At 45.1% G+C, this 13,769-nt stretch overlaps 1 protein-coding gene across 10 annotated transcripts in view; it reads right to left on the bottom strand.

The window, feature by feature from the left end:
* srcin1a (SRC kinase signaling inhibitor 1a) overlaps positions 1–13,769 on the bottom strand; it is a 200,166-nt gene that overhangs the window by 118,563 nt on the left and 67,834 nt on the right. For 8 of the 10 annotated variants that reach the window (XM_072693182.1, XM_072693174.1, XM_072693177.1 and 5 more), the window contains exon 1: positions 9,848–9,911. The exons of the other annotated variants lie outside the window; for them this stretch is intronic. In XM_072693182.1, the coding sequence (XP_072549283.1) occupies positions 9,848–9,875 (28 nt within the window). In that variant the 5' untranslated portion in view covers positions 9,876–9,911. Of the gene's footprint in view, positions 1–9,847; positions 9,912–13,769 lie in introns of those variants that run through there. 10 annotated transcript variants of the gene reach the window in all.

Here is a 13,769-nt window from a genome sequence, read left to right as displayed (position 1 = left end):
ATGTGTGTGTGTGTTCAGTTTCAGTGTGTTCCTGTTATTGATTCATTAGCATTGATCCTGACTCTGAGGCGTTAGCGTATTAGCACCCAGCTGACAGGTCACTGAGGGCAAGTATCTCCTCTCTGTCTTCGTTTCTTTCACACTGTGCTCGTTCAAATTGGAGCACACACACACACACACACACACACACTCACACACATATTTTTCCAGACTTTCGGTCCCTCAGTACCGTGGTTCTCCAGCTTTTAGAGCTGCAACCTACATTGCTATCTCTGCTGCTATTTCTAGTATATTCCACACCAAGGGGGCAAGAACGTAATCACACATGGTGGCTACCAAAAGCACAGGAGCACATGCATACACTACATGGACAAAAGTATTGGGACACCTGCTCAATCAAATTTCTTAAAGAAATCAAAGGTATTAAACGAGTTCATCCTGCCTTTGTTGGAGTTACTGTCTCTACTGTCCAGGGAAGAAAGTTTTCTACTAGATTTTGGAGGAGCATTGCTGTGAGGATTTGATTGCATTTAGCGACAACGAGGTCGCTTATGAGGTCGGGATGTTGGATGATCGCTACCCCAACTCATCCTCAACTCTCAGAAGTACTGGATGGAGCTCCATCATTCTCCACAGCTCAATGCTCTGGGGCTTTAAAACCACCCTGGTGCCAATAGGTTCATGCAAGGTCTAGACAAGCTGTGTGTGTTTGTGCATTTGCACATCTGTGTCAGCAATGAGTACAACTTAAAGTAGCTGAATGCATTAAATACAAGGGGTGTCCACAAATATTTGGACATATAGTGTATATATGCATATTGCTATGAAAAGCCTGCTGAAAAAAACAGCATGACAAGGTGGTTGACTAGTATGACCGGGTTGACCAAACTGCTCACCAGTACCTGCCCACCAACTGGACATGCTGGTAGACCTGTTAAACCACCTTCAAGGATTAGTTAAACCAGTTAACAGCTGATCTTGAGCTGAATTTTCCAGCACCTTCAGTTTAAGAACATCTGTACAACTAGCTGGATGATCTACAGACATACACTATATGTCCAGATTTGATGTCCACACCTCTACTAATGAACACATTTAGCTACTTGGTGGTGGAGTGGTCATCATCCGACATCCTGACCTCACTAATGAAATCAGATCCTCACAGCAATGCTCCTCCAACATCTAGTAGAAAGCCTTCTTCCCTGGACAGTAGAGACAGTTACTCCAACGAAGGCAAGCTCTTTTTTAATACCCTTGATTTATGAAGAAACAATGAATGAGCAGGTGTCCCAATACTTTTGTCCATATCGTGTAATTACACTTAAGGTAATAAACTCCATCACTGGTTTTGTTTGGAACATGCTGAAGTGGTCCCAGTATCCTTCCACAGACTGGTAGTCCACTGACCACGATGATGGTGATCAGAGTCCACTCTAGACCCCACAAAGTGGGGTACTCGCAGAGGCCTTCACTAGGTGTAATATATGACAAACATTACGACAAACCTCTGCTCACAGCCGTGATGCTCCTTACTATCCAAAGCTGACACCAGTGACCAGAACCGGTTCAGCAAATCCTGAGTCAGTAAGCACACAGTTACTGAAACCCCTTATTCTGCTTTAGTGCACTCTGTCAAGGCTAACCAGCGCTCCTGACAGTCCCCACAAATGCATTCACTTGCTGCTAAATATGCTAAGATCAAATTTTCAGTTTAATCTCACTGTTTATTTATTATCTCTCCCGCCGCATCATCTTCGGCTTGTCAGCACTGTGGCTTCATTTGCACCTAAAATGCATTCATCATGCTTTTGTTGTCAGTACTCACATTTAAAAGCGAAGCGATGCTGTGGGCCTGCCTCGTTCGGCTAAATCCTGCTTTCCATTGTGTGTGCGAGATTAAGCCCTGTGACATTACAGTCCTTTTGTGTTGATCATAGTTGAGCAAAGTTAAAGAAAGCAACAAGTGATGGTGTACTGCGCTCATAAAAAGGGTTCTTTTAGAGGCGCCTTGGTAAAAGAAATGGGTCTATATAGAACAATGAGAAACCCAAAGAAAAAAAAAGGTTCTTGGCCTGGGGAAAGGGTTTGAGGGGGAACCGAGGACCGGGGTCCAGCACAGGTTGTTGATTTCCCTGCTCTAGCACACTGACTAAAAACCTGGCAAGTGTGCTTGAGCAGGAAAACCACAAAACTGTACAGGAATCCGGCCCTGGGGGGACTAGAGGTCCCAACCCCTGGTTTAGGGTGTACTCATGTACCAGATACTAGGACTCACCAGGAATCACATCTTTAATTATGACATACAGTATGTATATATATATATATATATATATACTGTATGTTCATAATTATATAATTATATATATATATACACTATAGTACATATATACTACAATATATACTAAATTAGATGTCCAAAAGTTTGCAGACACCTTCTCCTCCAGAGTTGTCTTCAATATCAAGGGTCATAGGATGCCTCTACTCCTCTGCCAAGACCTTACACTAGGTTTTGGAACATTGCGGTGGTGATTTGATGGCATTCAGCCATTAGAGAGAGCATTAGTGAGGTCAGGTACTAATCATGGATGATTAGTTATATATCAAAAATGCCACCTGGAGCTCCAGCCAATACCTCTGGAATGCAGCTCCACAGCTCCACAGCTCAGTGCTGCAGGGATTTATGCCCCTCTATCTACCTGGCATTAGGCATGGTGACTTTAGACTCATGCATGGCTGCTCCAGAGTGTCCTGTTTTATTGGCAATGCTGTATCAGTAATGGGTGCACTGTAAAGTGGCTGAACTCACCCATTAAAAGGAGTGTCTGGCTTGTAATGTAATTTGGGATTTAGGAGAGATGTTGGTAGCATCTCTTTGAGGTTATATGTGGACAAGAATAACAATATTCAAGCTCTGTGTTGGATACAGATGGAATTTAGCCTCTGTCTTTAACCCATCCGTGCAGTGAACACATGCAGTGGTCATGGAGCACATGTGCCCAGAATAGTGGGCAGCAATCGACTCGACGGCCTGGGAGCAGAGAGGGTTAAAGGCCTTGGTCAACAGCAAGCCCAACAGCAGCAGCTTGCCAAGCTAGCCAAACCTGGGTATCGAACCCACAACCCTCATCCCTGTCATCAATAGCCTGGTGCTGTAACCTCTAAGCCACCACTGCCCTGCATGCCTGTACTACATAGCATAGGCTATAATATAGTAAACCTAATACCACTTTGTAACATCTATCATCTATCAACATGAGTAAAAGCTGAGCTGGCGGACTGAAATACTTATAACCTCTACAAATATGTCAGTATGTGGCATTTCCACAATATACTGTAGCACGGCAGCCAGAACGCACTTTTCAACGGAAGCCCCAACACTTTGAGTTCATGTCGTTTATTTAAAAATAATAGGATCTGTAAAAATCCGGCAAATTTAGAGACTAATTTTCCAGCCCATTATTTAACTCGCTACCAAAATAACACTAGTCTGTTCATCTCCAAGAGCAGCTCTGACACCAATTAGCCTCATGTTTGAGAAGTGTGAAAAAGCAACGAATTTACAGAGGGAAAAGATCTGCATATTGTACAGCCAGTAACCAAGAGTGTAAAACTAGGCTATACTGAGCGGTTTCAATAAGTGCTTTGCAGATATGTGGGTTTTAATATATAGAAGGCACAGAAAAATGCCCTGGAATAGTCTAAATAATAACAGGAAGCCTGAAGAAGAAGGAAACTCCGCTGTCTCCAAGGCTCCCTGTACGGGGCATTTCTCGAGCAGGACCTGTGGGAGTTTTAGGGTTCGGGGAGAGGAGCTACACCACACTACACACCACATCATCTGCAGCATTTCTTCCTGCTACTTCGCTAAGCTTAACCTTCTTAAATGTTCTTCAGAGATGTCAGTAGGCAGGGTTGGCTATCTGAGCAGAATCCAGAGAACCCTGAGGGTGATGCAAGGCTGAAAGCTACAGCTACAGTCAGTCAGTCGTCAATCAGTGGCCGAGCTGTCATTTCAATCACATACTCAAGCCAGCCACTATTCCTTTAGCATCTTTCTCTCTCTCTCTCTCTCTCTCTCTCTCTCTCTCTCTCTCTCTCAGTCTGGAAAGCCCACTGAGACGGGCCCATAAGGAAACGGAAAGGGCAGGGCAGGCTCGCAGATGGGCTGGTGGGTAGGTTTCCGTGGTTACGGGGGAGGAAAGGGATGACGGCGAGCCAGCTGGCGGAGAAAAGGAGCGAGGGATGACGCGTCCCGCCCTGCGCTGACCCCACCCTCACCAACATGGCAACACACCCACAATGCGCACATGATACAGCTACCCAAAACATGCACTGAGTCAATATAGACAGCACACAAACACACTTACACACACACACACACACACACACACACACACACACAGAGAGAAACAACAAGAAGAGTAAGAAAAAGTGCATCCGAAAAAAATAGGATACAACACAATATCAGGTATATATTATGTGTACGTCCATTTTTTGATGTTTTTTACTTTTTGACATAATGTGACTCTGACAGTTGTTTTTTACATTATGTCCAAATTCCATGATAAATAGACCAATAGAAATGATCCAAAATGTCTTGGAATAAAATGTTTTTCCATTGACTTCCACTAAAAGTTAAGGAGGTTTTTTCCTTCTCCTGTAAAGTTGCTGTTTTGGAGACGTGAGCTGTTTGCGTACTGTGGCAATATCAGCCTTGTGATGACCAGTCTCACTACAGTCATATATTGTGCTGATAGTGGTGATGAATACCCCTTTCTCTCAATGTAGCACTGCCAAATAACCCCCCTGTTCATAACTTACCCTAGCACTAGCAATGCTCGCATTACTGGGAGGGTAAGGACTTACCACACATCTCCTCTGACACATGCAAAGTCAGCCATTGGTCTGCGCCGGGTCTCCAGCTCCACCGTACCAGCTAACAGATGCCTGTGCGCCTATGAATCTCCTGCTCTGGTGGTCTGAGTCAAGGCCACTGAAGAACACTGCACGTCATGCATCGAATACTGACCCCACTACCTTCATCTACAGTGGCTTCATCTGTCAAGGGGTGGAGATATTAGGCAGCAAGAGAGCAGTCAGTTCTTGAAGGAGCTAAACATCTCCAAATCATCAGGCAGTTCTTGTGAGGTGGTTGTGGTACCAGAAGTTCTCCAAGAAAGGACTACTAGTGAACCGGCGACAGGGCCATGGGCACCTATGGCTCACTGATGCTCATGGAGGCCACACCTATCTCACAACTTACAGGACTTAAAGGATCTTCTGCTAACATTAGTCTTGGTGCCAGATACCACAGGACGCCTTCCAAGCCTCATATGGTCAGAGCTGTTGTGGCGGCACAAGGGGGACCAGCTACCCAACATTAGGGAGCTGGTGCTAATGTTATGGCTAAGGTATAATAGACAGCAGCTGATTGACCAACCTGGTGATTTTCGTGTGTGTGTGTGTGTGTGCGCGCGTTCTGCTGCAAATGGATTACTACAAACCTCCAAACTAAATCCCCCTTCCAACTCCAGCCAACACAGCAGAATTTCAGCTGCTATCAGAGAGAGAGCGAGAAAGAGCGAGAGAGCAAGAAAGTGTGCGAGAGAGGCACTCTGAAATGAGTTTTATGACAATGTGATTACTCTCGCTCTCATATAAAAGTTCTTCTATTTTTTGGGGCAGAAGAGATGATGTAATAGAAGAAACACACACACACACACACAACCCACGGTGTAGCTCAGTCTCTTCAACATGTCAAGTGATATCAGGGTGTATCTGTGGTGTTAATTAACTGATAACTGCAGTGAAGCCACGAGCATGAAGACACACAGAAACATCCACGTCCATCTACAGAACCTCCCTCCAGAACCAGGATCAGCTCCCTCCAGCCGCCTCAGTGGATCTTAACGGATGGAGCGCCATCATTCCAGGGCACACAGCTCCACTGCTCAACGCTGGGGGACTCTATACCCCTCTAGCATGAAACTAGTGGGCTTCACATTCCTCTAGCTGATGTCTGGAATTGGTGAATGCTTTTTAAGGAGATGCTGTTGCTTTTGGACGTACAGAGGGTAGTGATGACGATGAAGATGATGATAATGATGATGATGATGGTGGAAGACAAAGGTGTGTGACTTGACCTGTGAGGTCCAGAACTCCTTTGGCATTCCTGTGAGTGGTGGGAAATGTCAGCTGGTGTGTGTGTGTGTGTCTGTGTGTGAATGATGTGGGGAGCTAAGCGCTTCCTGTCTGAAGGGAAATTGGACTGTGGGTGAACACTGCCCTTTAAAAACTGATTTACAACACGCTGCCCTGAAAACTGTCTCTACTCCCATCTTCTACAGCAGACACTAAACTGCAGTCAGAGCGCTGACGGAGAGAGGAGATGAGAGGAAAGAAGAGGAGACGAGAGGAGAAAAGAGGTGATCAGAGGACGAGAGGAGAGCAAAGAAGTGAGGAGAGGAGAGGAGAGTGGGAGAGAGAAGAGGAGAGGAGAGAAGAGAGGATTGGCGAAGAGAGGAGAAGAGCAGAAAGAAGGAGTGAAGAGAAGAGAAAAGAGGAGAAGAGAGGAGAAGAGAGGAGAGAAGAGAAGAGGAGAAGAGAAGAGAGAAGAGAAGAGAGAAGAGAAGAGGAGAAGAGAGGAGAGGAGAGAAGAGAAGAGGAGAAGAGAGGAGAGGAGAGAAGAGAAGAGGAGAAGAGAGGAGAGGAGAGAAGAGTGGAGAGAAGATGAGAAGAGAGGAGAAGAGGAGAGAAGAGTGGAGAAGAGGAGAGAAGAGTGGAGAGGAGGAGAGAAGAGTGGAGAAGAGGAGAGAAGAGTGGAGAGGAGAGGAGAGAAGAGAGGAGAGTAGGTGAGAAGAGAGGAGAAGAGGAGAGAAGAGAGGAGAGTAGGTGAGAAGAGAGGAGAAGAGGAGAGAAGAGTGGAGAGTAGGTGAGAAGAGAGGAGAAGAGGAGAGAAGAGTGGAGAAGAGTAGAGAGGAGGAGAGAAGAGTGGAGAGGAGGAGAGAAGAGTGGAGAAGAGGAGAGAAGAGTGGAGAGGAGGAGAGAAGAGTGGAGAAGAGGAGAGAAGAGTGGAGAGGAGGAGAGAAGAGAGGAGAAGAGGAGAGAAGAGTGGAGAGGAGGAGAGAAGAGTGGAGAGGAGGAGAGAAGAGAGGAGAAGAGGAGAGAAGAGTGGAGAGGAGAGGAGAGAAGAGTGAAGAGGAGAGGAGAGTGGAGAGGAGATGAGAATAAAGGAGGGGAGGAGAAGAGGAGAGAAAAGAAGAGTGGATAGGAGAGAAGATAGGAGAGAAGAGTGGAAAGAAGAGTGGAGAGGAGAGTGGAGAGGAGAGTGGAGAGGAGAGTGAAGAGAGGAGAAGAGGTCATTATAGAGGAGAGAAGAGGAGAAGAGAAGAGAGGAGAGAAGAGGATGGGCAGAAGAACTCAGAAGAAGACAGAAGGGGGGAGGAAAGGTGAGGGATGAGTAGGAGCAGGGAGGCGAGGGAGGGGGGGTGTTGTTTTTCTTTCATGCTCTACCTGTACTGTCATCTTCTGTAACTCCTCTCTGCTCGTCTCTAATTTACTGCTGTTTAACCCCACCTATCTTTCTCTCTCTGTCTGATTAGTATGCTCTCTCCATCAATCCACTCATCTCCTGTTTTTCTCTCTTCTAATTCCTCCACACCTGTCACTCATTTCCTCCTCACTTCCCCTCCACTCTGACTTTTACACACTCATTATCAATCCTCTCCCTCTCTCTCTCTCTCTCTCTCTCTCTCTCTCTCTTTATACTCTTTTTTCCCACATCTTTCCCTCTGGCATTAATGGCACTTTTCTTGTGTTCTCTCAATATAGAACAAGATCAGTCAGCTGGCTAAGAGCCAAACACACACACACACACATACTGCAGGCAAGCCAACATCCAGATCAAAATCTAATATCACACAAGCATATACTTTTGTTTACACACACACACACACACACACACACACACACACACACACACACACACACACACACAGAATCCCACTTAACTTATTTATCTTTACTCTTTTCTGAAGGTTCTCTCTCTCCTCCTCTCTCTCTTTCTCTCTCTCTCTCTCTCTCTCTCTCCCCCTGTCTCTCTCTCTCTAGCAGAAATAGCTAGAACAGAACAACTGGCGTTTGAGCTGTTTACTGTGTTTCACACCACACACACACATGAAAGTCTCAGGAATTTATAGAAGAGAAACTCTTTCAAATATCGTAAAGGTTCCCAGAACCAGAATAACTCGACTGAACTGAGAATCTGAGTCATCCAAACAACAGGAACTCTCGGGAACTCTCGGGAACTCTCAGGAACTCTCGGGAACTCTCGGGAACTTTCAGGAACTCTCAGGAACTCTCAGGAACTAGCAGTACTGCAGAAGCTTGAACTCCTGATTCTGAAGTCAGGAATCTTCAGGCCAAGATCAGCTCACACCTTAAACACTCATTAACGTGTAGCCACATCATTAATGGTCCAGAGCACAGCATCTCCCCGCTGCTCTCCACAAGGCAGAGCGGGGTTCAATTCCTACCTTTATCATACCAATACCATCCTTTATGCTGAAAGCACATCTCTGCGACACTCACTGCACTGTCCACCTCGTCTCAATCCATGAATCCCGTAACAAACCCCGCAGGTATTCACAGATTAATCATCCATATGCAGCACCATCTGCAGGAGCCTGACGTTACTACCACTTAAAACATGCTAGGTTTGGCTAGGCTTGGTTATATTATTTATTGAGAGGTTTGCAGAATAGTGTGGTTTGATGTCAACTAACATCTAAAACATGGTAAAACGCACAAGAAAGTGCCCTCTTTAGCCTGATACATCGACCAATAACATCAGAGAACAGCAACCTAGATTATATTGGCCAATGTTATCTCTTCATCCACACGGTAAGCACTGATAAGGTCACGAAACTCTAATACACTAGGTTAGGATAACCCATCAACCCAACTTAACTCTTGAACTGACTGTATCAGGTGATGAAGGTGGTCATTATAGATGCTCTATGGTGCAGCGTCAGAGTGGTCGTCCCATCTGGCATCAATGGCCCGTGGGGCACCACTGTTATGACGTTGGGAGGCCGTCAATGTGTGAGAGTTCTTGAACTCTCTGTACACCGTCACTACACTCTTTAGTTAGTGGTTTCCAAAATGCTACCACTCTTCACCCACCTTCACAGTCATATCAGAATATTATGACCACCCCTTGTTTGGAATTAACTCGGCCCGGGACGTCACAGATATACTGCACATATAAATAAGCGAGCACACCAGTCAGCTGTAGCAGAGAGCAAAATGATTGCAAAGGAGGCAATCTGACTGATGTCCTAAAGGGCATGATGATAGGATACCTGGTGAAGAGTGGTAGCATCTCGGAAACCGCAAACTTTGGGGGATGCTCTAGAGCAGTCATAGTGAAGGTGAACCGAGAATGGACTGGTAACTGATGCCAGAGGGGACGGCAACGCCAGAGAGTGGTACAGAGCAATTGATTCTCCACTGTGGAGCAGCTAACCTCTATAAAGACCACCTTCATCACCTGATACAGTCAGTCCAGCCACAATATCAGTGTCATCCAAGTCAAGAGTGGTTACTCCCACTATTCCTACTATTAGGTAAGTGGCCATGGCAGCACCTACAACACTGAAGCCAGGCAAGAGAAGGTTGACTGGGAGGAGATATGTTAGCTTTAACTCCAATAGGTTGTATTGCACTAGCAGATCCTACAGGTTATTGAAACAGCACAGCCCTCCCAGTACTCCCAGTACAGCCGCATGACAGCCAACACCAGTGCACAGCAGAGAAACACCACCACAGACGGCCACATCCCACCAACCTGCTTCATCCCGCTCCTCACTTTCCATCTCTCACTCTCCTTCACCCTGCTGCTACATCACTCCATCACTCCGTCCGTCCATCTCTCCCTCCATCCGTCCGTCCATCCATCCGCCGCACAGCCTCGACACAGTCTCACATCACTCACGAGTGGAGGAATGAATGGGTGAGAGAGAGGGGGGGAGGAGAGAGAGAGAGGGAGCGAAGGCCCTGGCGGGTGAGCTGGATAAAGTAGGCTGCCAATTCCTCTCTCTCTCTCTTCCTCTCTCTCTTTCTGACTTCCTCACTCTCTCTGGATATTCCACTCCCTCTCTCTCTCTCTCTCTCTCTCTCTCTCTCTCTCTCTTTCTCTCTCTCTGTCCATTTCCATGTTCCTTTCTGTCCATCTCCCTCGCTCTCATCTCTTTCATTATCACAGCTGACTGAGTGTGTGAGAGATTTCAGTGTGTGTGTGTGTGTGTGTGGTACATTTTCACTGAAAGAGCAAAAGCACCCCTGTTGGGTTAGTACTGAGTTAGTACTATCACATGCTTTTGTTGGAGTATCCGTCTCTATTGTCCAGGGAAGAAGACCTTCTACTAGATTTTGAAGGAGCATTGCTGTGAGGATTTGATTGCATTCAGTGACAAGAGCGTTGGCAAGGTCACCTCATCCTCAACTCTTCCTTAAAGTACTGGATGGAGCACCAACCATTATTCCAGAGAACACAGTTCCTCCACTGTTCCACAGCTCGATGCTGGGGGGCTTTATAGCCCACTAGCCCACGCCTGGCATTAGGCCAATAGGTTCATGTTCATTATCTGCTAAAGAGTCCTATTCTAAACAAACTTTTAGGTATATATATATATAATTGTGTGTGTGTGTGTGTTTGTGTGAGCTTTATGTCTGGCTGATTGTTACAGACACTGGATCTCCAATAAAATCAAAGGAAGGACATTCCCTTCCCCTGGGAGAAATACATTTTTCCTTGAAAAGGAAAGACAGAGAAAGAGAGAGAATGTGTGTGTGTGTGTGTGTGTGTGTGTGTGTGTGTGTGTGTGTGTGTGTGCAACAGCAGACGGAGGTGTTGTTCAGCCAGTGGGTGATTGATAAAATATGACGTATCACTGAGGCATCAGTAATCTCTAACCCTGGCTACCTGACAGTCCTGCTGAGAGTGAACACACACACACATATACACACACACACACACATTCATATATCCTGTTGACAAGTTGGGTCATACACATGCCCCACATGTATTATACACACTGTTGCTGTCACTGGGTTTCATTCAGAACCTTTTTCCATTTTTCACTTTTTGCTATATTGTCAATCTGCCGGTTCTTCACATTGTGTCAGAATTTCCTGATGAACCGACCAATAGAAATGCTCCAAAATGAGTTGGAATAAAATACTTTAACATTGAGGTTCGGTAGGATTCTTCCTCCTCCTGTAAAGTTGCCATTTTGCACGACAGTGATAATATACAATTACCACTATGTAATATTCATATGTCCCAAACGTCCCATAAGTGTCTGTGTATATACTGCCTGTACAGCACTGTGCAGATGTTTTTGGCACCTAAGCAACTAATTTAAAACCATTAATCTCAGCAATAAGAGAGTTCTCTTCTTTTGAAGAATGTAGTTGTAGAGATCTTGGGAGCTAGTTTGAAGAAAAAAGCTTGGTTCCAGATGTGTTCTGTCAGCAGCTCACCTGACTGAACATTATTAAGCACTGATTTACCAAACCAGGTGATAGACGATAACTATAAATACTACTAGACTTCCATGAGGAGAACTTTGGAGATGTTTAAATGAACACAGTGATGGAAAAGCACAACTTTCTGTAAGAATGCTATTAGTGTTTAGTCTAATATTAGTGTTTTGTTAAAGTAATTAATCCTTACTGTCAAGATAAGCAGGTTTTTAATATACACACACATACACACACACACACACACACACACACAGTATATATGATCACCACCTAACCTCATCCTCAACTCATCCCACATGGATGCAAAATCATTCCATACACCCTCTAGACAGGGCTGGGCTGTTAATTAAAAATAATATATATGTATATATATGTAATAATAATCAAATAATCAAGCAAATAATCAGAACCGGCATTCAAAAGCTCTAATCAATATAATCTCACTCATGTTGATTATTTTGGGTTTTTCTCTCCTATGAGAGTGTGTAGTCCCGTGACTCCACCACGTCCAGTCTGTGAACACTGAAGAAACATGGTGGAGAACCCAAACACAAGCCAACTGATTAATCGTAATTGATCGGTCAAATGTTCAATCAATCAGATGTTGATTCGGGGTCATATCGCCCAGCACTCCACCCACCTCTAGCCCATATTTGGCATTAGGCAGCATGGTGCCAGTAGGTTCATGTTTATCTGCTCCAGAGAGTCCTATTCTATTGGCAGTACTTCTCTACAGGGACTAGACAAGCTGAGGGTCAGAAACTGTGTCCACAAACATTTGTACTTATATATACACACACTTATATGTACACACAGCTTGTCTAGTCCCTGTAGAGAAGTACAGGGACTGCCAAAAGAATAGGACCCTCTGGAGCAGATACACATGAACCTATTGTAAATACATGATGTATATAAATGTTAATGTGGGTTTATGTCAGTTCTGATGAAGGCTTATGAAGATGTCACAGGGCGTTATGAACACTGCTTTTCAGTAAAGTGTTTTCTAACCCTAATCTAGCCTTTTGTTTAGAGCCAGCAGTATTACAGGGGTTCTGTGGGTTAACCCTGTTATTCTGGGTTTTTTGCATAGTGTTTCTCCACACAAACACACACACACACATTTCCAGGATGAGCACTGTCCACTGTTGGCCTTCATGCACTGGGTTACTTTCAGGTTTTGTACTTGGGGTTATCAGCCATATCTCACAGCAGATGCAGCTTTCTCAGCCAGAGCAGCTTCCCTTCAGTCCTACAGTAAAATCGCACTGCCCTTATCTTCCCTCTGATTGAATCAAACATTTTCTCCCGTTCCGTGAACTCTGCGCACCTCTCTGCTTTACTAATGTATCAGATAAAGAGTCGATTTGTCTCCAAACCTGCACCTGTGAAAACACTGCAGGTTTTTTTCTTCTCGGGCGCAGACGGGCCCGAGCTGTTTTTAACTGAAGCGTGCTCTGGCACCACGCACGGCGAGCGGATCTGCTTCCACAGGGAAACGGGCCTAACACCAGGCTATAAAAGACGTGTGAAGTGTTTAACTGGAGCTGCCTGGGCTCTCCAGCACAACCCCAAAATACCAAATCCACTTCACACACATGTCCCATCAACAGCATTAGCATCTTCACTGAGGGGGAAGTGGGAGTTTTGCCTCAGCGCCGGCTGTCTCTGCTTTTATGCTACAGACAAGTCTCTTCTCGGTGATGGCAGCATGTGTGTGCTACGTGTGCTCACTGACAATCAGGCTCACATTTACACCGTAAAAAAACTGTAAGAAATTCAGGCCAACTTTAATGAAGCAGTAACTGATTACAGAGCGTTTTTTTGAGTGAACTTAACTTAGTTTAGTCTAAAGTTCTCCTGACTCACATTTCTTACCCCTGCATCTCAGTTTGGTTGACAATCCATACTGAGCTGAGCCTTAAAAACGTCAGTTAATGAGCTGCAGCTGAAACTGATTAAATATTCCTTGCTGGGATTTGACCTGATGATCTCCTCACACTTGACGAGCAGCAGTTAGACCGTAGGGCCGGTCTAGAGCTGTGAAATTACACTACATAAAAACACAGTTCTGAGTAAATTTACCTTCCCTTCTTTCTCAGACACAGAAATGTACACGGCTTCACAGCTCTAGAGTGGAGTGACTGTCTAACTGCCTGCTTAAAAACACATTCAAGAGATCATCAGTTCAAATCCCAATAACACCACCATCAGCCCACCATGGT

The sequence above is a fragment of the Salminus brasiliensis genome, chromosome 12 (assembly GCF_030463535.1).
Source record: "Salminus brasiliensis chromosome 12, fSalBra1.hap2, whole genome shotgun sequence".
NCBI classification, from domain to species: domain Eukaryota; kingdom Metazoa; phylum Chordata; class Actinopteri; order Characiformes; family Bryconidae; genus Salminus; species Salminus brasiliensis.
This window is presented reverse-complemented; position numbering and strand designations above follow the sequence as displayed.